This window comes from Eucyclogobius newberryi, unplaced genomic scaffold (genome assembly GCF_026437365.1).
Source record: "Eucyclogobius newberryi isolate DKJ021-1_F unplaced genomic scaffold, fEucNew1.0.hap1 SCAF_7, whole genome shotgun sequence".
Lineage (NCBI taxonomy): Eukaryota > Metazoa > Chordata > Actinopteri > Gobiiformes > Gobiidae > Eucyclogobius > Eucyclogobius newberryi.
This window is the reverse complement of record NW_027316389.1, coordinates 13,988,898-14,015,398: the sequence shown is the minus strand read 5'-3', so window position 1 is coordinate 14,015,398 and position 26,501 is coordinate 13,988,898. Positions and strand designations below refer to the sequence as shown.

Genomic DNA, 26,501 nt, shown 5'->3' with positions numbered 1-26,501 from the left:
TTAGAAAAGGCCTTGCTGCAGAGCTACCGTCCAATCTGACCAAAAGTAAGAACCGTCAGGACGACTTTTGGCTTTGGAAAACGCCTTTACCAGGTGTCGATTGTTACATTATGCCGTGTTGTTTTGTTGAGAAATATTCCTTCCTGTTCCAAGCTTCCCGGATTAAATTGCGGCTAAAAGAGAAGCGAACGCCCAGGTCTTTAACATTCTTAACGCTATCATGTGTCAAGAAATGGAGTATATGGCAATTGTTGGAGATTCAGAATTGGGTCATCAAGTATATAGTCTATGATACAAACTAGAGATGGGTAGAAATATGGATGTCGGTTGGCCAATATATCTGGCGGATATTTTCAACCAGTTAAGTGCAAAGAGGGCACAGCACAAATGTGATTTCTGCACAGCTCGCTTACCCAGTTTGTAGTAGTTTGTGGAGGAGTTTGTAATAAAATAGAAATTACATAACTTGGAGAAAGACAAAACCTATTGGCCCATTGGTTTCTACGAATTGGAAACAATCTGTATCGGCCATAAAAACCCCGATAATTGGTCAATCTTGAACACAAACTAATTAAAAAGAGGAGATTAAAACTTTGACTAGACCAATCTTTCAAATAGGACTGTAAAGTGATATTTATGAGCAGGTAAATTATGTCCACCACTATCATTAAAAAAAAAGAAAAGTTTCTTCGGTCTCATGTCATGTGTTGCTAGCTACATTGCTGCAAGTTTACGTTTTCCACACAACCCAGATTGCTCAAAAGCAGCAGTAGTTACGAAGGTATTCAGAGATACTTTATATCTGTGGCTAAAAAAGTAAAAAAAACATTTAGTGACAAAAATAGAGCTAAGTGTCAAGCTGACAATGTAACATGTGTCAGTAAATGTAACATATTTGCTGCGTCGAACAGTTGAGTGCAGAAGAGGTGGTGTTCTCAGCGTGTTCTTAAGGGACAAAACGACTTCCAGGGGTAAAACGTTCTTGTTTAGTGTCTCGTGATCTCTGTTTTGGAGTGGGATGTTTCAGCTCGGCCTGTCGTTTCTCTCCTCAGAGGCCGAGCCAGCAGTTTCCTTACAGTGACCTCAACCTCACAACGGAAATCCCTCTCTCCGCACTGCCTACATAGTCATCCCAACTCTTCTGTCACTTTCGACCTCCTCCCACACTTCCGCTGAGAGACTGGAGGATCAACTGTGCATTAGAATCCAAATTATTCATCATTACATGGGTAAATAAAGTTAGTGTAAAAATGACCGGTAGTATTAACACTAGTGTCACTATGATTGTGAATCAGTTGCATTAAATCCACAGACTTACCTTACCACTTACTTTTAACCTGTTCTACTAACTATAGGGCTGTGGTCAACTAAAGAATACTTGGGAGTTAAAAGATTGGTGTGAAACTGGTGAAGCTCTCAAAACATTGCAGTACCCGACCATGACTCAAACTGCACTCATGACTACAACCGCACTATTTACAGAAAAGTACAAGGAAACAGTGTATTTATATGTAAAGGGAATATTGAACTCATGATTCACTCACAAATCTCACTCACTCACTTTGTACCATCTCTTTTCTACTGCCGTCTATATCCTCATAATCTAAAAGAGTTGTAAAAAGTATCAAAAATGTGATACTAATCAATACTAAAAAATATCTACCGGTAGATACTATTTTCAAGTTTGCCTAGTAGTGCCCTGGGGTCTATTGTTTTAAACCTTGACCTAAATAAGACCATTTTAATTCTCATTGTGATATCAAAATTGGTAGAGGGATTGTGTATTGTGACAACACCAATGTAAAATTAAAGCCGCGGAGCGGCAATGATGGCTCTCACCACCCATGCGACCGCCTTTCCGTGCGACCGCCCCACTTTTGGGCAAATTGGTGCCCCAAAGTGGTGTACGTCCGTACACCAATTTGAGGCCAGTGGGCGTAACGCCCTAGGAGGAGTTTGTTAAAGTTTGACGTGAACCAAATTGCTGACTGAGCGTCTTTTCATTATCAAAGGACTATGGCGGCCATAGGGTTAGTCTGGGGGCGTGGTCACAATAATATTTTTGTTTAACATCAGAAACAAACATAGGACTTTTAACAAGTTCTTTAGACAATCATCTGTCACTGTCAGGCTATGTCAAAATAAAACTCCTTCTGTAGCTGTAAAACACAGAGGCCTTTATTTTGAAAGTGCCACGGGCGATCCAGGCACCTTCTGCATTGACCTGAGCAGGGAAAAAGGGAGAGAGAGAGCCTCGGTGACCTGGCTGCACCCCCTCCTCCCTGTACCTCCGTCACCTAGCAACAGAGACCTGCCGCTAATGCTAACGCTAACTCTAATGCTAAGACTGCGGCACGAAAGGAAATGTCCCATCAAAATAAAAGATTGCGTCTATGTCCCCATGTGTGACATTCATCAATGTTCAGGGGGTCAGAAATGCCAGAGTTGTGGCAAAATTACCATGCTAAACTATAATGAGAATAATAATAAGAAACATGGCAAGAACAAAGTCTCGAGCATTCCGTTCCGTTGGAACTTCATGGCTTGAGCCAATAAAATTTGTAAAATAGTGCAAATTCGGGTTGAGTAAAATACTTTAATAGACCAAACAATTAAAGAGCAACAGCCCTGGTACAAACTTCATATTTGTTGTATTGTTTATCAGCTTAAGGAGTGCAAATGTGAATTAGATCTGTAGCTATAATCCGGCATGTTTACGTGTGTTCAATAGGCCTGTATGTTCATTTATGCCCCTCATTTATTGTCCCCATAAAATGAAAAAATATATACTAATGTTACAGTAGGAGGCAAATATTGTATCATAAGGTGGGCATTAGATGTAAAGCTTCTGGCAAATGGATGCAAATAAAAGCACACTTGGACACTCGCTGTAGAGACTCCAGATGGAAACGGCAACACATAAAGACAAGATCCAGACTTTAACCCCAGTACGTCCTGTCTACCTTCAGCACTGTTTTTTATTGTCTTTTTCCTTGTTAAACCTGCCCAAGGACTTCAGACAGAGACATTAGCAACTGGCTAAATCTGCTACAAAGCATCTTTTCTCTTTGAAATGAATATTGTCCTTGTTTTACCGTTAGACGTGCATCAGAGGTGTAATGCACGGAAGCAGGAAGTGGAGCTATCGAAGCGACTGCACATGAGCAGATGACAGGCTCGTCAGAACACACATATGAAACATATGGCTGCTGGTGCTCAAAGCTCGGCTATTAAGCCTCTTCTATGACCGTCTTCCTCTAATCTCTCAAATGCCTCTCTGCCGTGTCGTTCAAAGCGATGACAACATGCACGTCGCAGTGACAAACCACACAGGAACTGCATCGAGTCTTGTGTCTATTTCACAAAGAAACAAACGTCAGTGATGTCAGCCTCGTGTTGAAGCCTGCCGAACGCGCTACACGCCCTGCCACGCCCGGCTCACTCGTCTCAAACATCACATGACCGTACTCGGCATATTATTTCCTCCTCGGGACAGGACGGGCAGAGGGATAAAGTTCCATTTGAAGTTTTCTTTCGTTTCATTAGAAAGACTATTGTGTAAGGGCGACAGTGACACCTCCAAGACGCAGTGAGAAGTACAAACTGGGGCAAAGTCTCATGCTGTGGTGCATAACAGTTCACAGTGGTTATCTGTCATGAGTTTACAGTGAGAAATAAAAGCACTTCTGTTAAATACTCGACTGTAAGGATTTTCTGTAAACAACCGTGAGAACGCTTTACAACTTCTCGCAGCTTTTCTCCACTTCTCCTTTCGAGTCCACTTTTCTCAGATCACGTCTCAACTCCAGAAAAGGTTAAGAAGGACAAAGAAGACCAGGAAGCACATTTACCATGACATCACCTTGTACTTCCTGTACAGAGGCAGCTACACAGGAAGTTCTCCATTGAAAAAAGGTCAAGAGCAGAGCCGTTTCTCCCTCCTTGAGTAACGTAAATCTTTATGAGCATTATGACTACTTTTCCGGCGCATTATTCTCCGTCATGTGCCCAGCGTGTGCTTCTGCTCCTCCTGTAATCCCATTTGGACAGGCGAGCTGTGACAAAATGCTGCTTGTGTACACGCGTTAAGGCGACACTTTATGCGTGTGTACACTTGCACGTGGAAACTGCCGGCAGGAAGATGCAGGCGTGTGATTACAAAGGATTTTAAAAATAGCTGGAAGAGGAAAAAAAAAAAAAACTTAAGGAGATAAGACGACAACACTCAGGAGGTGCAGAGCCTCAAGAACTGAAGTGAACTCGTTTCTTTAAAGAGCTGTGCAAAACCCGCCCGATGCAACGCGCAGATCTCTAATCCAATTATAGCACGGACCAGCCTAGAGGTCCAGCCCCAGCCTCCAAGGGCAAACGTAGAAGCGGCCGACAGCCCGAGGGGACTGATCACATCTGTGGGAAACCGGCTCCCCTCTGTCACTGCTCAAAGAGTATTAAGCAATGAGGTTTCACAACCATCAAGAGCCATTTCTTAATCAGTAGGATTTGAGATGCATTTTACTTTAAATGCTATTGTAAATAACCGGCTGCACTGGCCCAAGAGGCATTCAAAACAGAAAAATGCACTTTTTGTAAAATATCTATTCATTAAATTCAATAGGTTGGAGATAATGTAGAAAAATGGTAGCCAGTGGGTGTGTGCATGGATTGTTCTTTGTTGCTAACCTGCTCAGGGACAGGAACTATAACCTGGTACAATGCTGCTTTCCTTTTGGTCAATGTTTATTTCACACTGTCCCTGTATTGGGGAAGCACTATACGATACACTATATTGAAAAAAGTATCTATACAATTGACTGAATATATCACAAAAATACCACGCATTTTTTAATAAGAATGTTGAAAAAGGACAATTTATATTCATGGTCTAAATAAACCTGAGTTTTATCTCTGTTAAGTTTTTATTTTGACTTATATTAAATCAAATATATACACGGCTTAATGTACAACTAGAAATGATTGTATTCCATCGATATCACAGCACTTAACAGACGTATTGCAAACTGGTGCAGTATAGTCATTGGTTCCTTTCGGTCCCTGTCGCCGGCGGCCTGAGCTTCTGCTGCTAAACCCCCCTCAGTATTCCAGAGCTCTGAAGCTTCTAATCTGCTGCTGCGACTGTGGACACTTCCATTTATCTTCATATCTCCGCCATCGTCGGCGCGCTGCTGGTTCCCCTGGCTTTTTTATATTCTCCGTATATAGTGCTTATCGGCCGCACTCTCTCCCCCTTCTGTCTTTTATCTGCTCCTTTCAATTTACTCAGGTGCGCCGTATTTTCCGGTCTGACCTAGATTTTAAATGACCATTCTTCACAAACTTTGAGCAGAAAGTTGCCAGTCACGATACCGGCTTAAACTTCATGGCAGTAAAGTCGATGTCGCCAAGGCCAAGATCATTTCTGCCAGCACCCGCGACTATATATAACCATTAAGGGTGACTTTTTGTGTTACGATTATTGTGAGAAGAAATGCCGTAATATTACGATCATTCGCGATTGAAGGCACTGCGACCAAACAGAAGTGAAATACTTTGATTTGCTTTCTTCTTGTCCAGCTTTATCAAATCAAACTAGTAATGATATTGTCACATAAATGCACAGATCGAAAAGTACTTTACATGTAGTTTTACTTATTTGGGGTGCGATTTTGAACTGAAATCACTCACCGTTGCTGCCTACAATTTTCCTAATTATCGATTTATCGTGCTTTTACTCGATCTTACACCACGGCAACCGGACAATCACAGTTCTCGTTTATTCCCTGCGTCACGTGCCTGCGTCCGATTTAATTGTTTCAAACTGCCGTTCTGGTGGAAGGACGCCAACCGATGTCGCTAAAGGGACGGAGACTTGTTTTGGATGATGTTAGCTTGCAGCAAACTGTGACCGTGATCCACTTTGACAACAAGACAAGCTGTTCCTGGGTCAGCGGCCGGCGGTCGAGCACCCTTCAGGGTGACGACAGTTGTCCGGCAGAACACGAACACGCCACCCGTTTGGACCAATGGCGGCACGCAAGAGGACAGCGGCTGATTAGTTCCGACTGTCCAGGAAGCTGCCGGCGCTTTTAAACGTCCCATCTCGTTGGCAGAGTCGGTCGAGAGCTCGAATGGCCAGAGTGTGTTATGAAAGAGTAACCCACAGCGGCGTGGTGCCCCTTTTCTGCCAAGGCAAACCGCTGAAGTGAGATGGACACTGCCAGTGCGAGGTTTGAACTCCAGGCTTGTGTTTGGCGGTTGAAAAGCTAGCCAAAAATGACTATCTCAGTGTTTCTTTTGAGTATTCAGACGGTAGGTATGTCAATTCAACGTGTACCGTATTTTCGTAACTATAGATACATTTTTTTCATAGTTTTGGCCGGGGTGAGACTTATACTTCTACTCCTGAGCGACTTATGTGTGATATAATTTGTTATTTTAACACTTGCAACCGCATCTCATACTTCAGTGTTTTTTTTCTTCTCTATGCATTTTTTGGCTGGTGCGACTTATACTCCGGTGCGATTTATAGTCCGAAAAATACTGTATTTAAATGTTTTAGTTGAGGTTTCATTATCAGACAAATGCGAAATGTTTGTAAAATGAATCACAAAAGTTCAGTTACACCCCCGAATTTTGCTGCATTTTTTACAATAAACAATGTACTCAATATTCAAATTCTTCATATCTTCAAAACACTATTCACGATATTACCGACAATTCTATGCATTGCCCGACTAGGTTGAGGGATTACACTTCACTTTCCTGCGCCATTTATTTTTTAATAAGCTACTTTTGCTGTCATTTTAAATAGTTTCAATTCAAATCCTCCGATTTTGCTGATCTCCAAAAAAACTATTGCCTTATTATTACACAATTTAGATGTATTTCCCACTCGTGCTGGTGTCAGAACACTCCTCACTGACCTAAAGGGAACATTTGCATCAGTCTCTGCTCCAAATCTGATGTAGGTCAAGATCAAACCGCAGTTTGTCGAGTTTGTCTTGACATAATTTAAAGTTTGTCTTAGTTGTGTCGTCCTCACTTTAAAAAGCCACAACAGAGAAAAGGAAGCGTGCGAAATCTATAAATATTTAGTACATTCAAAACATGCGTACGGTAACGCTTGCCGTCGCTACATCGCTCTGAAGCTATAAGCAGCAGCTGGTGTTGACAAACATCGGGAAATGCAAATTGTTGAATCTTTTGAACAGGTCATGACTGATGCGAGCGGAATCTTCTTCGCACGAGCAGGTATCTTCTTCGCACGTCCTCCCGAAAGCGTCCGAGAGTTAAAACGGAACCGACAAACGTCGCGGCGAGCAGAGTACGCACATTGCCGATTTCAAAAAACGCAAGCCTCACTTCCCGCTAGATTCTCCAATTATCTCCTTATGCATATGCAGTGGAAGGCAAACTGCAGTCATTCCAGTATCGCGTTTGTATCTGCGCCGCTCCTCGTCGCAGAGGAAAGGCAAAGTAAGACGGGGAAGTAGATAAGCGTCTCCGGGGGACCAGCCTGCAGACCACAGCAGCATTTAAGCAGATGCGTGTGTGTCTTTAGATGCGTCTTCTTGCACCGGGGCCATTCATCCTCGCAATGACGCAAGCATTTTCAGAAGCAACACTCCCTGAAATGTGTTTTGTGAATGGGCGACATGTAGAAGACGGGGCTGATTTAGCATGTTGCATGACCAAAGCGGAGGCAGAAGTGCTGGATCAGAGTTGTTACTAGATCAGCCGCTTGCTCTCGGTGTCACCTTGCTGCGACACACCTTTGAACTATGACAGCTGAGCTTTTACAGCGCACCGGGGCCCCACTGCTCACTTTTCACTTCATTCTGCAACAAGGGAAGAGAAAAACAGGGTTCTCCTCCCCACCGGAAAGTACATGTTTGTAGGAGCGATGGGCAGAAGTGCTTTTGGGTATCTGCGACGGCACGAGCAGTGACATAAACAGTGGTATTCAGATGGATATTCGTCTCGTGTGAAGCTTGAGGATGCGTCGAGCCGCTCGCTGAACAGATAAACAGCTTCTGCAGCAGACACGCAGCGCTGTAGGGCTGTGAGATACCAATCTAAACAGCAGTCTTGTCACGATACAAACATTTCAAACGGAATTTCCATACCAAGGATTATAGTCTCAATACCGATTTCAATACAATGATACTTAAAAGGCCATATTTTAGGTCAAGATTTTAGACAATAGATTCAATTCAGCTTTTAATACAAAATAATTCTAAATCTTCTGGGTTCAAGACAATTTGGAAACTTCAGCAACGGTAACGTGTATCAATACTTGCTCAAATGAGTATCTAGTTTCAGTATTAGTTTTAGTATTGATTAGTATTTTGATATGTTTGACAATCTTAAATAGCACTATTATTACAGTATGAATCAGCCCAAGAGGTAACAAGTCTTTTGATAACATAAATGTCTTTAACTAGAGAAACAATCCCCACGTTATCTTAGAACTGTATAAAACAAGGTGTATTTTAGAGCTCTGCAGACATATCCATGTGATATTTGAACTAGATAAGCAGTTTATATTTCTCTCAAATGCTAATACTCTGCAGGTGAATGGAGATTTCGTTTTTTAAATCATAAAAATGCAGCTATAACAACTGCTATTGCTCAACCCTTTTGTTTCTGTGCACAAACATGCAGCGTGCAGGAAGGAGCCAGTTTGACAGAGCGCTGACAACAACAGTGCTTCTGAATGTAGGCGTTATAGTTATGAGGGCTGTGCCAAATCTTCACAGGAAAATTAAGTCTGTGGTAGGTAAATAAGCCAAAAGACAAACTTTTTCTGTCTCGCAATTCAGCATTTCATCGTTCATGTCCAATATATGCAAACTACTGATGTCAGAAGATCGTCAGATGATCTAGACTCGTAAGAGAAGCTTTATAAAAACACAATAAAGCATAGTTCCTACACACCGGAGCCATTTGGTGTAGAGTTTAAAAACACCTTCAGCCTTCATTGCCTCACTTGAATGAGTCGAAACATAAAACAGTTATGAATAAATGATGAGGTTAACACCATCAGTCATAGGATGTCACTGCCACACAAGAGATGTGACGCGTGGAGCTTTTATTCTCAGGCTGCGTTGAGGCACAGTCTGTGAGTTCGCCAGGCGACCGGCCGTTCAAGTGTGATCGTTCAACCTTTGGCCGCGTCATATGCTGTTAAAAACCTGACCTTGGCTGTTCAGAGGTGCAATTGTTCAGAAATAAAACATGAAGTTAATCTGTTACAGATTATCCGACAAGGCTGGATTCAAATAAATAATGCAACCTTTAGACACGTTTTAGCTTGGGTTGCTCAAACGCAGATACTGGTTTAGGCAAGATACTGCACATTTTCAGGTATCGGCGAATACTCAAACTTATTCACCAATACAATACCCCACTGTATTTGTGTGAAGGAGGACGCCTATACTAATTAATTTCTGTTGGACTGCCAAAATATCTTCTGATCCTTATTATCGGGATCGTACAATGAAATTTCGGAGATTCATTTTTGTCAATATTGCCCCCGTCTACTTAATGTTGTGTAAAGTAAATCAATGGCAGTGCACAACATTCAGTCAAATATTTCTAGAAGTATACAAATAATTTTGATCTAACAGAAATGTGTTAAAACATGTCTTTAAACGCATCAGTTGAGGACAAAAGTGTAATGTCTGTCAAATGAATCATAAAAATGCTGAAATATTACATTGTAACCTTATTTTTTCATGTTTATCTTCCTTTTTGCATATTTTTTCCACAATAAACGACACACTCGATATTCAAATGTTGCGTACCTTCAAAACAACATTCACAATATCACGTACATTTGCATACATTGCCCAGTACGTTCATGTCCGGGCCTGGCTTCAGTGACAGCTCCGGTTAGTGTCGACTCTGGGGCCGGTGAGCGGTGCGAGCCGAGGCCTGCGTGTCTGTCATAACCCATTATGGGCAGAGAGTGCACGGAGAGAGCAGAGGAGGCCGCCACCTGGCCCGCTCGGTCCGTGCGCAAGAACATGGAAATGAGGAGGTCGGGTTTGGATGAGGACAGAGAGTCACACGCAGTGAGTCACAAATCATTCGTCAGAGATAGATATAGATGCGCCCGAATAGTGTCACGCGATGCAAAAATCTAGCACTATTGATTAACTGGTTGACCTACAAGTTGACAGCGCCGAACTGCTGCGCAACAACACATGACGGTCCAAAGTTACAACCACAAAGTTGTACGAGAACTACAGTACAGCTGACGGAAACCGCAGCTTTCATTTTCAGGTGAGCGTCGCGGTGGTCGGAGAGACGTTGGGCGAGCAGAAAACGCTATCTGCATCTGCACGAAGCATGCATGGGAGGTTTGTTCAGTTGGCGGTGTCTGGATCAGGTTAATCAGCTGGCATTCCTTACTTACGACAAATGAAAAAGAGCTGCTAATGTGTGAAAAACCAGTCTTGCCTCGCCACACACTTCTGCCAAGGCTCAAAACTCTGAGTCAGAATCTTTATTAAACGGCCACACAAACTATGACTTTCATCAAAAAAACAAATATATATTTTTCAGTGGTGGGAAAACAACAAACCATGACATGGCAAAGTACAACCATGTCCAGCCTCAACAATCTAAGGATGTTTAGACAGCAAAATGTGTATTAGTCGACGAATTTGATTACCCGTATTTCATTGGGGATTATAAAAGCTTTATATGAACAACAGCAGAAAGGTGAGGGTGTAGAACGAGTTATCTGAAGTTAGTTTTTTGGGGGACAGCCTAGGTGAGTTTAATCTTACTTTTTGCATATGAAGACACCAATTACAAGAACGTTCACAGCTATTATTGATTCTGTTAAGTGCAGTTTAGGTCCAATGCTTGATCAGATCACAGAGTTGAGACAGATTGTGCCACATCCTTTTTAGCCTTACAGATTTTCAGATGATTATAGCCCTACAGCCATCATTACACTTCAGGGTTCAACTTACTGTTCAAACCTCAGCTTTACAGGTCAGTGCTTCGTGTTACTCAGTCCCCCCTAGTGTTATTCTAGTTTCCCTTTTTAGTTTGATTGACACAAACTGACCATGAGTTTCTCTGATTGGTTAATCTGCCTGTCAATCATTCCCATTTAGAGTCAGGGAGACGGGATATGATCCGGCAAATGCATTAGGCGAACGGGCCAATAAACTGACTGTACTCTACCATTAAGTGGCAGGTTAGATAAATGTACATTAGATCAGGTCAATAGAATACTATAAAAGGTCTCTTTAGGTCTTAGGGCTGTAATCGGACAAAGTCTTGGCTGACAAAAGGTGCGGCGCGTGGAAAAATGGTGGACAAAATTGATAAAAATAAACATCCCAATTTTTTAATCATCTCAATAATGATATTCAGATTATATTTTCATGGTGTATCATGAATTCATTCATGTGCACGTATTATAGGCCTATTCATATCGCCTTGATGTAAATAAAAGTGAATTAAGTATGTTTTTTTACAATTCATTCCCAAATCCTCAGAAAACTCACCATTCCATCTCCTTTCTGCTGTGGTTTATATAACTCTTTTATAATCCATGTAAAATAATTAGTCGCCATCGACTGACTAATCGACTACAGCACTGCAGCGCTGTGGTCCGTGCGCCTACAGTCTCCTCTCAGCTGATGTGCTTTCCCTTTGCTCTCAGACCAGCATTAACCAATCCATCACTCAAAAGCAAAAGGATTAAACATCTGTCGAAGCGTGCCCATATCACCCAGCAGGAAAAGACACGACATGATTTAGCTTCCTGTCCAACAAAGACGAATGAGGTCACGTCCCTCCGGAATAATGCACCGACTTTTAGTTAAACAACATAAGAGCATTTATTATAACAGTATATATATAATATACAAGTATCAGCAAAAACATCTCAATGGCTTCTCTGTACAGTGAAGCAGACATGGGTGAGGCGTGTTAGCAGACAGTCGAGAGCAAATCTGACATGGAACCAAAATCAAAAGAAAAGAAGCGTCCAACTTAATAATGTCAAAGAAAATGGTTTAAAGATGTGTAAAAATAGCGTGGCAGTGGTTTAAGGCGTTGCACATAAATAGTTGTCACCACATTGTCGCTGTGGGTTCGCTTCCCATTTCACGGTATAGTTTACTGTCTTCACAAATAAAATAGAAGAGAAAATATTTTTTTTTTTTTAAGTAAATGGGTGCTTTAATGATTAGTTGGCTACTGGCCCAAGAGAAAACCAATTTATTTGTCATTTCATTATTGTCATTTGTCATCACGCAGGGCTGGGCGATGCATCGGTTCCAATATTTTTTTCTAGATAGTGTCATTGATCCAAAAATATTTTTTGTTCTATGTTGCCTTTGTCTCTGTGTGCCCATGTGCCATTGTCAGTTTGTCTTCAACGCATCATAATTTGTCTTTTTGGACAGATGAATGAGAGCGGTAATTAGCCTAGCAATGTGGGTGTAAATTTGGGCTACAACGAGTTAAATCGATTAATCGCACCTAATCGATTATTGAAATAATTGTCAACTAATTCAGTAATGAAATAACGGGACAATGAATAAGATCCAAAACATGCCATGAGCTGAGAAAAAAGGGTTTAAGTCTCAAATTGAGCCGTAATTGCATGAAATTTATGCGGAAAAGTACATTGAGTATTTAATGAAAACACTTTAGTCCATAAAATTACTCCACAAAGAAAGATCCTCAGTCTTATTCATTTTAGCTTCATCCAAGTCAGATTTAAGTTTTTTATTTATTTTTTTAAATGTTATCATGTGACATTTCGCGTCTTATCTAAATAATAATTGCTAGACTAATCGATTAGCACAATTACAGTTAGTTGCAGCCCCAGTGTAAATGTTTATACAATCATGTATCAAATTATTTTATGTGCTGGAGTTGATTATTTTTACAAAAGTGAAAAGTTAAGGTGTGAACTTAACCTAAACTAAACGTAAATGTGTGGACCACAGCATGCCTTTTAAAAACCTAATATATTGGTATCGGCTTTGAAAAAAAAAAAAGAAAATCCATATGAGACGTTGCTGCTGGAGCTTTTCGACCCTTTACCACAAACACCCTCCTCCACCTCCTCCACCTCCTCCACCTCCTCCACCTCCTCCACCTCCTCCACCTCCTCCACCTCCTCCACCTCCTCCACCTCCTCCACCTCCTCCACCTCAGGCTGATATTCTCCCCTCTCTGATCAGATGTACGAGCTCCTCACATCGATCAGAAACATCCATCCGTCCATTCAGCTCTCCTCCAATTTCCCTCGTCATCAGCCTATCTCATTTCATTCACAAAATGCCTTCCTTTATGTGCAGTTCTCCCCCAAATCAGCTCCTTTCATGGCTCCACCTGACACGTCGAGCCGGGCAATGGAGTCTTTAAAGGGTCTGTACGTTTGTGGTGATTACACGCTTGGTTAACTCACCGACCCGACACTCTGACGCAGACGGACGCTGGACACGCTCATGGTTTGTTCTGCATCCATCAACAGTGAAGGCTCCTTAAAGGGGCTTTAATATTATGTAAAAGATCCCGCTTTTAATCATGTTAGAACAGTGTTCACTCATCATTAGTTTACTTAATGCTGGATCGTCTTATAATTAGTTTTGTTACTTATGATCATACATGAAGGGTTAAAAAGGATACATTTTTCTACAATAAAATCATCACTTCTGCAGTTTTTACAGGACGTAAGTGGACTTGTTTCTATTATTAAGTCGTTTTAGATTAAGATCTCAGTTTACAATGAAGTAATTGTTAAAATGATGTTCCACGTTTGTTCTAGTTTATAGTTTATTACTAAATACTTGAGAAAGAGCATAATATGTCTTCTTTAAAATCAGTACAAATTTAGGTTTTAGCCATTTAGATTATTGAGCAAATGAGGTGATGACTCAGTGAGCATCTTGTAAACAAAACATTACCATTTCAACAACTTTGATTAAGACAGAGGTCCACGTCTCTTTAAAATTATTTTAGGGCTGGGAATCACAGGGTCCCTCACATTTGTAGAATTTAAACATAATTTGTATTTGTTAAATTGCAACAGGCACAAACTCAAAATGAAATACAACCATTTGAATAATCAAAACTGAAAATTACAAAATGTTTTGCGTTTCCCTTCTTCTTCTGTGCCGTCACTAAATAATTCAGGAAATTATAAAAAAAAAATGTTAGTTTCACGATATTTCAATATTTAAGCACTACTGAGGTTTAGGCAGCGGTTACACAAGTGTGTAGAAAGTGGAACGTAATCGGTCTTGCATATATTGATTGACCATATTCTACACATTGATATTAATAAACCAATTTAGTGTGACTTCTTGGTAATATGTGTACCTATTCAGAGAGATGTATCAATACAAATAATAATATCTTACATCAACATTGTAAATGTGAGTTATACACTTAACTACCAAATGGGTTAAGGTTTAACCTGCTGAGCTGAATAGGTGAGAAATATTCATAAATCAATATCGTTCTGATATTGAAGGCATTGTGGATGTAAAATTACACTGCATTTCTGTTATTCTGGATGATGAAAATAATTTTGAAAACTTTAAGGAATACATATCATAGTTCTTAGTGATACAGAGCCCTAGTTACAATACTGTTCAGTTGAAAAGTATAAGAAACTAAACAACCACTTCCTTTTAAGTGGTCTTAGTTACCACAAGTGTATTGACTATGTTCCATCTACGGCTGGTGGAGTCTGAAAGATTATCTCAAGTGTTATTGAAGAAACACCCCTGACATGAGCCTCCTCCCTCTGCATCTCTGTTGAAACTTCAGTGCTGCAACAGGGCTGCCCCAGCAGCCCCCCCTGTAACAGGGCAGCCCCCCCCCTGGTAACAGGGCAGCCCCCCCCTGGTAACAGGGCAGCCCCCCCCTGGTAACAGGGCTGCCCCCCCTGGTAACAGGGCAGTAGGGCAGGGCAGCCCCCCCTGGTAACAGGGCTAACACTTCAGACTGAACTCAGACATGGCATTGTAGTGCTGAATGTGCAAAATGTGGCATTTCTATTTACAAGTTTGCATGAAAAATACATTAAAGAATTAGTCAACTAGACAGAGTAGAAAGTTTGTCTTTTGGAGAAAAGTTGCATCATTGGTCAGCCCTAGAACAAACATGTGGTAGCCTTTAAATTAAAGCTTATGTGAGGGGGAAAATTGAGAAACAGCAAGTGCCAAATCCATTACAACTCAAACAATCAAGTAGTCTGAAAATATTTGAAAATATAATAATGAACTTCATGAACACACAGTCCAATAGCTCCATGTTAGCATGAATGCTAAGGCTGGTTCTGAATAGCGGCAAGTGGAGGTGCACCTTGCACAGGAAATAAACTTAACTCGAGCAGAGCGCCGTTAGCAGCTTGCACCCCGCTAATGTTAGCACATTTGCTGTCATAATCTTTCCTATAAATAAGGTCCTCGTTCAGCGAAATGGCCTTTACAAAGATCTTCTCACAGCCATATGTGGCCGCGGCCAAAACGGTCTTGTGAAACAGCCGGGCCCGGGTCACATTAGGCTGCGTCTCCCTGGCTACAGAGCTAGCTCCGTGCGGCTAGGCTAAGCTAAGCCCCATGCTACCCGCGGAAAGCCTCATAAATATGTTCAAGTGTGAAAATGACAACGTTCCACACGTCAATGCCTCCGTCATACGTGGAGCATGGCGGTGTTAACGAGGCAGCTTTAGTTTTGCGGTGAGCGTTGAAACAGTGCGTAGTTCATGTCATTGCAGAGTTGTGTTAGCCGCAGAAGCGGTGTGTACTCACCCCATCAGCCAGTCCATGGTGTTGTGATGAGTTAGCGAGCTAACGCTAGCTGGCAGGGAATAAATCCACCAGGAGCTGGAGGCGACCCTCTGCTTTATCAGCCACCAGCCTCGCGGTCCTGGCTGCCTGCCCCGGAGTCCCGCTGCACTCCCGGGCTGCTTCCGTCCAACAGCCGGGGTCCTGGCCGGGTCACCGCCCAATGGCACTTAAACTTTGAACGGATGCCCTTGTTCTGATCCCCCGTTAGCTCGGAACATGAAGTGTCAGTAATACATACAGTTGAGTGCGGTCTCTGTTAGCGGGAGCTCAGCATCCGTGAGCTGGAGCTGCAGAGCGGAGCGGATGAAGTGGATGAGGCGGATGAAGCCGGGCAGAGCGCAGTGTGTCCGGTGTGAAGAGAGGAGCTCTGTCCTCCTGATGAGCCGCGGTCCAGTTTGGTCACCTCTGTCATGTAGCTTTGTATAGCCACTGAGCTAACTGTCAGCCCAAACCCCACAAGAGCTTCTTCTCTCTGAACCAAATCCTAATCAGAGTCCGGAAGTAAACAGAGACCCGACCCACCGTCCCCTCTGTGCGTAATGCGTGACACGCAGCGCCGCTTTGCAGTGGGAGAGTTATGTACGATCGAAGATGATAATGATAATCTTATGGATTATTCTTTCTTTTCTTTTCTTTTTTACCGATAATAAGATTTTAAACGAAGTTTCACATCAATGCAAACAGACCTGTCTCCTACGCAGACGCAGTGAGCGTGTCTCGTGCAAAATGAAAAGTGCCATAGATAATCTGCTTTGTGCCGCTGAAAATGACGTGTATCAGATCAGAGCTCTCTGTGCACACACAGTAACATGTCTGGTGTTAGCCGAGCCTTCTACCACTTTGACAGAAAGCATGAACACATAACAATATGACATAAAGTCATATTAAGGACTGAAAGCACGGGTCATACATGTGGAACAGTCTCTGCGAAGTAGCTCATAATATCACTGGATTTATGACTTCAAAACCTCACTCAACAAAGCCCACAGAGCCCAGACACAATATATTTGGTTTCATTAGAGCGTATAGTATTATTATTATTATTATTATTATTATTATTATTATTATTATTATTATTATTATTATTATTATTATTATTATTATTATTATTATTCGGCTATTGTTTCTATTGATCATGGGTGATGTGTGTGTGTGATGGAGGGTGCATAGTGACCTCTGCCCCAAACCCTTCACCTTCCTTCAGCAGTGTCCAGAGCCTTCTATAAATAACGGTGGCAATGGGGCGACAGAGGCCAGGGAAAATACGAGCCCTGTTAACAGCAGGCAGAGTTATGTGATTGGTTCAGTAACACCTCAACGCACTGGTGATCACCAATCAGCTGAACAAGAGGCGGGGCTAAACAAGTGTCGGACAAAACATCGAACAAAGGGTGACACCGCCAACATCCACACGAGGGCGCTGTGGGATCTGAAAAACGACTGAACCGCCATCTGTGCCGGCGTCATCATTTAGGAGACATTATATACCTTTTTGTTATTCTAAAGGATGTATTTTGTATGCCTTAAGTCTTCAAAATGCCCTCAAACCAGTTTTTTTCCATATATATATAATTTTATCTATTGCTTGCTTTGTAGGTCTATTTTTTTGCACAATAAAAACATATATAGCTATTATATTGAATTAACTGTCAATTTAATGTATATTTTTGAAAATTATGCAATCACAAGATAAGTTTATAACTTCAATAGCTATCAATATTCAAAGTTCAAAATGCCAACATCCCATTTTTTTTCATCTTTCCCTGTACTTGTTTTTCAAGTAAAGGGATAATCTCAAGAATCACCTAAGTGTTGTCTCACGCTCTGAGTTGTCCCCTATACCCATGTACCTATACTCATGTACCTATACTCATGTACCTATACTCATGTACCTATACTCATGTACCTATACTCATGTACCTATACCCATGTACCTATACTCATGTACCTATACTCATGTACCTATACTCATGTACCTATACCCATGTACCTATACTCATGTACCTATACTCATGTACCTATACTCATGTACCTATACCCATGTACCTATACTCATGTACCTATACTCATGTACCTATACTCATGTACCTATACCCATGTACTTATACTCATGTACCTATACCCATGTACCTATACTCATGTACCTATACTCATGTACCTATACTCATGTACCTATACTCATGTACCTATACCCATGTACCTATACTCATGTACCTATACTCATGTACCTATACTCATGTACCTATACTCATGTACCTATACCCATGTACCTATACTCATGTACCTATACTCATGTACCTATACCCATGTACCTATACCCATGTACCTATACTCATGTACCTATACCCATGTACCTATACTCATGTACCTATACCCATGTACCTATACTCATGTACCTATACTCATGTACCTATACCCATGTACCTATACCCATGTACCTATACTCATGTACCTATACCCATGTACCTATACTCATGTACCTATACCCATGTACCTATACTCATGTACCTATACTCATGTACCTATACCCATGTACCTATACTCATGTACCTATACCCATGTACCTATACTCATGTACCTATACTCATGTACCTATACCCATGTACCGATACCCATGTACCTATACTCATGTACCTATACTCATGTACCTATACCCATGTACCTATACTCATGTACCTATACTCATGTACCTATACCCAAGTACCTATACCCATGTACCTATACTCATGTACCTATACCCATGTACCTATACTCATGTACCTATACTCATGTACCAATACTCATGTACCTATACTCATGTACCTATACCCATGTACCTATACCCATGTACCTATACTCATGTACCGATACTCATGTACCTATACTCATGTACCTATACCCATGTACCTATACTCATGTACCTATATTCATGTACCTACACCCATGTACCTATACTCATGTACCTACACTCATGTACCGATACCCATGTACCTATACCCATGTACCTATATTCATGTACCGATACTCATGTATCTATACTCAAGTACCGGTGTTTGTTTATCAATCTGACAATTGCTGCATTGCCAATTATAACTATTCTATTTTGGGGTTTTAATAAAAACAATATTAAGGCTGTAAGCCTGCTACTTTTTATACTTTTATAATACTATTAAATTCAACCTTTCTTTTAAATCTGAATTATTTTTAAGGACCCCCTGGTATGTGCCTTCAAACATTGATGTACCTTACAGAGTCAGGAGACCTTTTAAATGTAATAACTGGAGGGGGAAACAATCCTAAAACATATAACTAAATATCTATAATAGTTGCAAAGTTCGGTCTTAGTTAAGCTTTCAACAGCATTTTCCATATTCTGCAGCGTCTGGAACATGACCTCACAGGAGTGCGGTAAACATCCACGAAAAGCGTCTCATCCGCAGTCATCCATTGTCTGTGTTGTGGACCGGCTGGTGCCAGTGATGTGCGCTGTGGGAAAACCAAGCGGGACTTTGATCAGGTGATCGTCTGAGTTAGCCAAGGTCACTTCCTGAAATCCATCCATCCATCAATACAGGGGTCAATAATCCCGTCCCATTCCACCACAGCATCCCGCAGGCCTTGAGTAAGCTGTGAGTGATCAAACAGCTAAAAACAACATGCAACATAATACAGGCTTCTATTAATAATGTCCTATAAGAGGATTCCATACTGACTGCAGAGAGTAATTACAAATACTCAAGTAACTGCAATTCTGTAGTTTTTTCGGTTAATAGTACTTTAATTTGTTTCAGGTTTTTAAACATGCGCTTGTAACGGATATAATTGTAGCCATGAAATTGTACTTAGCAACATTTAAAAGCATATTAGTTACTGAGTACAACTGAATTTCCAATCATCCCAATGCACATTTGCCCGTCTCTGCTCCTTTCTAAAACCCACAAGAAAATATAACAGCACTACATTGCCTTCTCTGATTGACCAGGGCTCAGAAAATGGCTGGACTGTGTTTTAAAACAACTTATTTCAGCGTTAAACTGTTTAATTCCATGAGTTTTGTCGAAAAAAGACGGATCTAAAATATTATTTTGAATGTAACTAACTAGCACTAGAGTAGCCTAGGATTTTTCCATGTATACTTTTCTACTTTTTGGCAGCAGTACTTGTAATTGAGTACATTTGTATCCATGTATACATTTACTTGAGTACATATTTTCAGGACTCTTTCCACCACTGACTGATTGGAAGAGTCTTTGGCAAAGTGTTAAGTAGTTGCAGATACACTTTTGCCAGAAAAGCACTTATTCTTTCATACCAGACATTTTATGCAGTTAACGGAATACTTTGTATGCAAAAACAACACCTCACAACAATCTCACAACAACCTCACAACAACTGCAGCCAGCACCAAGTATTGGCTGAGGCTTGACTGATATGATTTATTCATTGCTGGCAACGGTAACTCAGAAAGCCATTAGGAGGCATTAAAACTGAGACACCTCACATTACTGCAGCATGAATAATACATACTTTGTAGATGCAATGAAGGGTGTGGGTCCGTCCACTGTGTCACATGTGACTTGCACAACTACTTTAGATGCAAAGATTTATGAGAACAAAAACATGTTTACAAAAGTCCTTCTCTGCGTTTGTTTTGTTCTGTCTGATCACTTATGACAGAAACATTGTTTCTGCAAACCAAAATGTTGTGAGAGCAGCTATTGGTAATAGTAGTAAAGTAATTGCACATCATTACATTTGGATTAAAACATAATCCAAGTACAATTTTGAGTTCGGCAACAATATGCATCCTGAAATTGTAAGATGTGCACATCCTAATACTCTATTAAAATACATTGGCTGTCAATTTTTATAATTATTTTTAATCATGATTCTCTCTTAGAAACATGACACAATAATCACAGTATAAGTGAGATGGATGGATAATATCGGGAACATCCGAAATAAAAAATGTGATGAATAAACACATACCGTATTTTCCGGACTTTAAGACTATAAGACATTTTTTCACAGTTTTGGCTGGGGTGCGACTTATACTCCGGAGCGACTTATATGTGATATTATTAACTCGTTATTTTCACACTGACAACCACACGAGGGCGCTCTAGGCTCTAAGCGACGCAGAAGAAGAGTCTGCACTTCCTCTACCTCTGGAGTTTGTGGAGTTGTTTAGAAGTGACACAGAGGAAGAAGAATTCAATGGATTTAGTGATTTGGGGTAAAACTGATGCTTTGGTAAACTTGTTAGCATGTTCTTTATGCTATAGTTATCTGAATAACTGTTAATATGTTACGTTAACATACCAGACACTTACCACAGTTCTGTCTGTGCGTCATGTAGCTGAAGGTGTTAGCGTTGGCATACGTACACCTATTCACCATGTTCTCTCATCTGTTATTATTTTAAACTGCATTCCAAGATGAAATGTCTGTTCTTGGTATCGGATTTTATCAAATCAATTTCCCCCAAAACTTGTCAGCGACTTATACTCCAGTGCGACTTATAGCCCAGAAAATACGGTAAATTGAGGTTTTATTACTATTCTTCTGATTTTATAATACATTAACCACAACATCTGAACTCAATCCTGAAATATCTGTCATATTTACCATTTTAGCTTGTTAAAAAAGGCTTTGGCCAAGTGTATTTTCAATAAGTCCATCACAATATAGACCCCGATACCCATTTATTGAGTACATCCCTGATTGGTTGGAAGTTATTTTCTCCTGTAACTTTGACTTAAATTCCCATTCGTCTTATGCCTCAGAAGCACTAAACCGTTAATGCGTTGATCTCATCTACGGGATACAATTCCGTCTCCTCAGTGATCATTTATGAAGGTGACGAAGATAATGGCTGCGTGCATTATGTTACAGGCCGACGACTCTGCTCCGTCTGCCTCTGTCGATCCCAAGTATCGTAATGCAAGTGTATCATAAGTGTTGCGCTTGTGCCATTGCTGGCTCCGCTCTGACGGCTGATGTCTCGCGCATGACTCAATGTAGGCCACATTAGTCATGTCTGCAGACCTACCTGGCTCCAGCTCGCCCGCACAACAACCAGGAAAAAGGCTGAACGCACAAAAGATTATGTCACTGCGGAGAAATAAGGCAATTTGTGCAAAATGGCTCTTTTGTCTGCAGAATAGTGCCAGAATAGTGCCCCCCCTGCGCAGCCCGAATCAAATCAGACATGAAGTCATTTTGAGCCCGGAGCTGCTCGTTAGAAATAGCTCGCATGTGGCTGTGAGCTCATGGGCACCCAGAGGAGAAATGATAACAGAACAGTAGCCACAGACTGCAGGCCGGCGCTTTGAACTAGACCTCCGTTAACTACACCCACAGACGTGCATATACTTTGTATTGCTATAGTTAAATTGGTATGTATTTGATGTCGTGTGATCATTTTGGTTCAGTAAATACAAGTAGAGGGCCTTCTGTAGTTCATTAAGTTGTGTGTGTGTCCCTGATTGACTTGACAGTGTACCATAAATAGTGTAATTAGCAACACCAATTTGAAAATACATTTGAAACACAAAACACCATAGAATAACCAACTGAATAAGTTAGTTGATGAAGTTGTTGAAGCTATAAAGACGTGTAGAGGTCCAGGAGCAGTGGTGGTAACAGAACAAAATAAAAAAACAAAAGTACTTTAGTACAATTTTTAGGTACATTTCCATTACTTACCAGTACTTTTACATTTTACTTGCTACATTTGAGAGCATGTATCTATACTTTCCACTCCATTTTTGAACTAGACTTTCTGTTTGGTTTGAGGGGCTATTTCTTAGCATGTTTATGATGGCTTTGAGTTCAAGTCTATAAAATTAATTTCAATATTCATATAAAAAGTATAGAAAAATTTAGAAATGTATGGACAAAAAAAGGATTTTAAAGGATTGTTTTAACCCGTAGGCTGACAGGATAGTACAGTGTGCAATGAGGATGAGAGTGGGGAACGACATGCACAGGACGATTATTTTTCAAGATATCTGCATTTAAGACTTAAAAAGTGATAAAAAATTTGATACTTTATCTTTTTACTCTAAAAGTACCATTTTAAACATGTACTTCAATATGTTTACTCACATGTTTATGTGTGATACATTTACTTTAACTTGAGTAAATATTTTGCTCTTGTAAAACTTCTTCCACTGTTCCAAATCAATCCATTGGTTTCAAAATGATGGGAAATTGGGGCCATTGCCATCGTGATTACGTATTTAAAAGTAAATATAATATAACTCATTCTTTCATTCTTAGCATTCTTTCCTTAGGCGGGACACACCCTGGACAGGGGGCAGCTCATCACAGGTTAACACAGAGACATAAACACACAGACAATGATTCACTCTCACATTCATTCACTCGGGGCAATTTAGAGTTGCTAATTGACCCACACATGCAGGAGGACATGGGAGGACATGCAGACTCACCCTCCTATTATAATGATGAAATATAATATAATATGAATGGAAACAAGTCCTAAAACATTGCATATAACAGGAAGTTGAAAGCCACAAATAGCATTTTTATTGAACTTTATTTAACTTGGAAAGTCCCTCTGAGGTTTAGCATCTCTTTTTCAGGGGGAGTCCTGGTCCCAGAGGGGGAGGAGCCTATTCTACATGTTTTTTTACATTTTAATTTACAGTATTCTCATATCTCACAACAATGTATATAATATATATCATGCTACTGCTACTGAAATACTAATAATGTAAATATGCCTACTGTATGCACTGTAGAATGAAGTGGAAAAAAGTGTGTACCTCCGAGCTGTGAATAACTATTTCAAACACAGGCTGAATCATTTAAGCCTAGAGACGTGAGGCAGTGTCTGACCTTGTGTCATCAAGGCCATAAAACCCTAACCACAGTTTATTCTCCTCCGGTGGTCGAGGAAGTGGTTTAGGAGGTATGAATGCTGCTGAGATATGGGATACACTGACTGTATGTCGCACGCTGCTGCTGACTACAGTAGCACTGCATTGATGGGCTTTAGAGCAGGGCCAGAGTGCTGAGAGTGCCGAGTTCCACCTTTGGAAAGACAGAGACAGATGTCAGCAGTCCAGCTTCAACAGTCAGCATTTTGACACACACACAAACACACACACACAAGACTGTCGAAAAAATCAACACCCAAATACTAACTGATGATAGAACTAGTACCAACAGGGCTTGATATCGGAAGGGAAATAAACAACATTTCTGTAATAGTTTTCAAATTGTCTTGATATATTTCACAACGGCCAAATACGATGACTAGAGATGTATTTATGAAAAAATATATTACACTTTGTTTTTTTGTGTATAGTTAAAACTATTTAAAATCACCTCAAAAAGGGAAGAAATGTCTTGTGTCTCCCAAACACAGTTATATTTTTGCCCTTTTGTGGTTAATTGTATGGTCCATTCACATATTGGACTCAACTTGAATATTGTTATATTGTTAAATAGGGACATCGCTCACCATACTACAATTTCTGTATTTAAAAAATACATTATAGTCTATGAAAGTCTTTATTATCACTGTGGTATTGAAACTGATATTGAGTATTAGGCCTTTTTCTTACTAACAAAGTTGTACAATGTAGTATTGTGACAAAAGCTGTGTCCAAACCTACAACTGAAGCTAGCTGTGAGTTTATTCAAAACAAATCATAAGTGAAACATGAGCCTGGATGTATAATTTCACTTTGGCTTCCATCAGGGAACAAAAGTATTGATCGTCTCTCACCTTCATGAAGGAGACACAGCGAATCGCTTCAGGGACTTTGACTTGGTGCCAGCAGTAGGTGGCAGCAGTCAGTTATACAGTTATGTCATTGCCTTGACAGCAAACAACAAGGTATTAAAAAAGATCAACACAAACATGGATAAAACTGTGTACAAGAAGCAGGAATGTGAGGTTCATTTGGCAAAACTAAAGCTGATGTATTTGTTAAGACAAGAGATAGGCCCCCTAGTGGTGAATGTGATTACACTTTAAAGAGCAAATTTACAAAACATGAACGTGTCTAGATTTCTGTATTGTATTATGCTCATTTCAATCTCTTTTTATTCACATTTTTCTGCCTTTACCTTTAAAACTGGGCTGTGAGAGCAACTGAGCCGAGTGGAGCTGGAGGTATTTAGTCACTTAATCGATTATGTGGTTGATGTTGTCTTAGTCGACCAAAGGTTTTAATGGATGAATCATTATTTTTAAGGATTATAAGGATTTGTGAGTTCATTTAGCCATTTTTACATGCTTCTATCTAGTTTACAAGTACATTTCTGTGCAAAAAGTTATTTTGCTGAAAAACCCTGTGAACTTGTCCTTTTGAGTGCAGTTTTGATCAGATATTTGGTTATATTATAGAGATACTTTCTAGTTTTGAGATCACCTATATTAACCCCTTTCAGTCGACCAATAGATGCACAGGGCAGGAAGAACTTCTTTAGTCGACCACATCCTTAGAACAGAGGATAAGAGTCGAATAAGATGGACATTTCTTCATTTTGGTGTGAAATCTGACAAAAAGAGAACGTTTTTAGTACTAGTGCTGCTGAAGTACATATATTTCACAGTTGTTAGTTCTGTTTAAGAAGCAGACCGGTCACAGATTTGAAAGCTGACCACTGCGTGACAGAAACACCCATTGTCCCTTCAATTGGATTCTCGAGTAACTGCTTGGGGGGCCGGCGGGGGGCCGACTTAAACTAGTTAGGAGCCCAGACTCGAGTCCTTGGTTTCAAATGGCCTGTGAGCATTTTTCTGTCTGTTCACGTCACATTCCAGACATTACCTTGTGCCCCTCTCTGTTCTGCAGTGATTCGCCCGTCTAGACCGCTGCTGTAACGCCGGCATGTGCAATACGCAGGTGGTGGCCATGACAACCCTAACTGCATTAAGCGTGGATTACCTGAAGCCACCACTGACAACACAGGTATTATCTCCCAGAGTCCATTGGGCCATGTCGTTTCACTGCAGGGGCCTGTTGGTCGTCAAAGGGAAGAATAAATGTACCGGTATAACGATTTATGGCTGAAGCCTGTACATTTAGTTTAAACAATGGTATTAAACTCAGAACGACTGCCCAGATCTAACTTAAACATGAAATTGATTAAACATATAGCTGTAAATAGAACAATACCCAGGTAATAATCAATTCTGAAACTTGTATCTAGCCTGGATGTTCACGTTGGCAGATATCGTACTGAGAAAATGCCACAAATAGTTTTAGATCATTATTAGAATTAGTATGAGACGACATGATAAAATCAAATCATTAAATCTTAATTTGTGTTGAAACATGCATTGTTTTGTGTTTCAGTGGAGTGTTTTATTGATGTGTAACTAAAAATCCACTTTAAACTTAATAATTTGATCCTTCAGTGAGTTGTGGTGGGAGTTAGTCAGGCTAAGCAGGCTTAAAGGTTTTGGCTCCAAACAAATACCACAAACGTTTAAAGCATGTATCAAACAACACCATGAACGACACTGGCCAAGCGGGTAGACTGTTCTTTTGTGTACGTGGAAAGAAAAAGGTTTATTACCAGCTCAGATTGACGTATTCTCTCTTTAAAGTGAATATGACAGATTCGACTACACGTTTCACTCAAATGTAGTGAATTAAATTTCAAATTTTACTCGTTTGCCTAGTTGTCCCTAATTTGACA

General features: G+C 40.5%; 1 protein-coding gene across 1 annotated transcript in view; it reads right to left on the bottom strand.

Moving 5' to 3' along the window:
* mob2a (MOB kinase activator 2a) overlaps window positions 1-16,323 on the bottom strand; it is a 62,349-nt gene extending 46,026 nt beyond the window's left edge. Inside the window, exon 1 of the mRNA XM_072435991.1 lies at window positions 15,798-16,323. Coding sequence (XP_072292092.1) covers window positions 15,798-15,814 — 17 coding nt within the window. The 5' untranslated portion in view covers window positions 15,815-16,323. The remainder of the gene's footprint in view (window positions 1-15,797) is intronic.
* Between the last annotated feature and the right edge of the window lie 10,178 nt (window positions 16,324-26,501).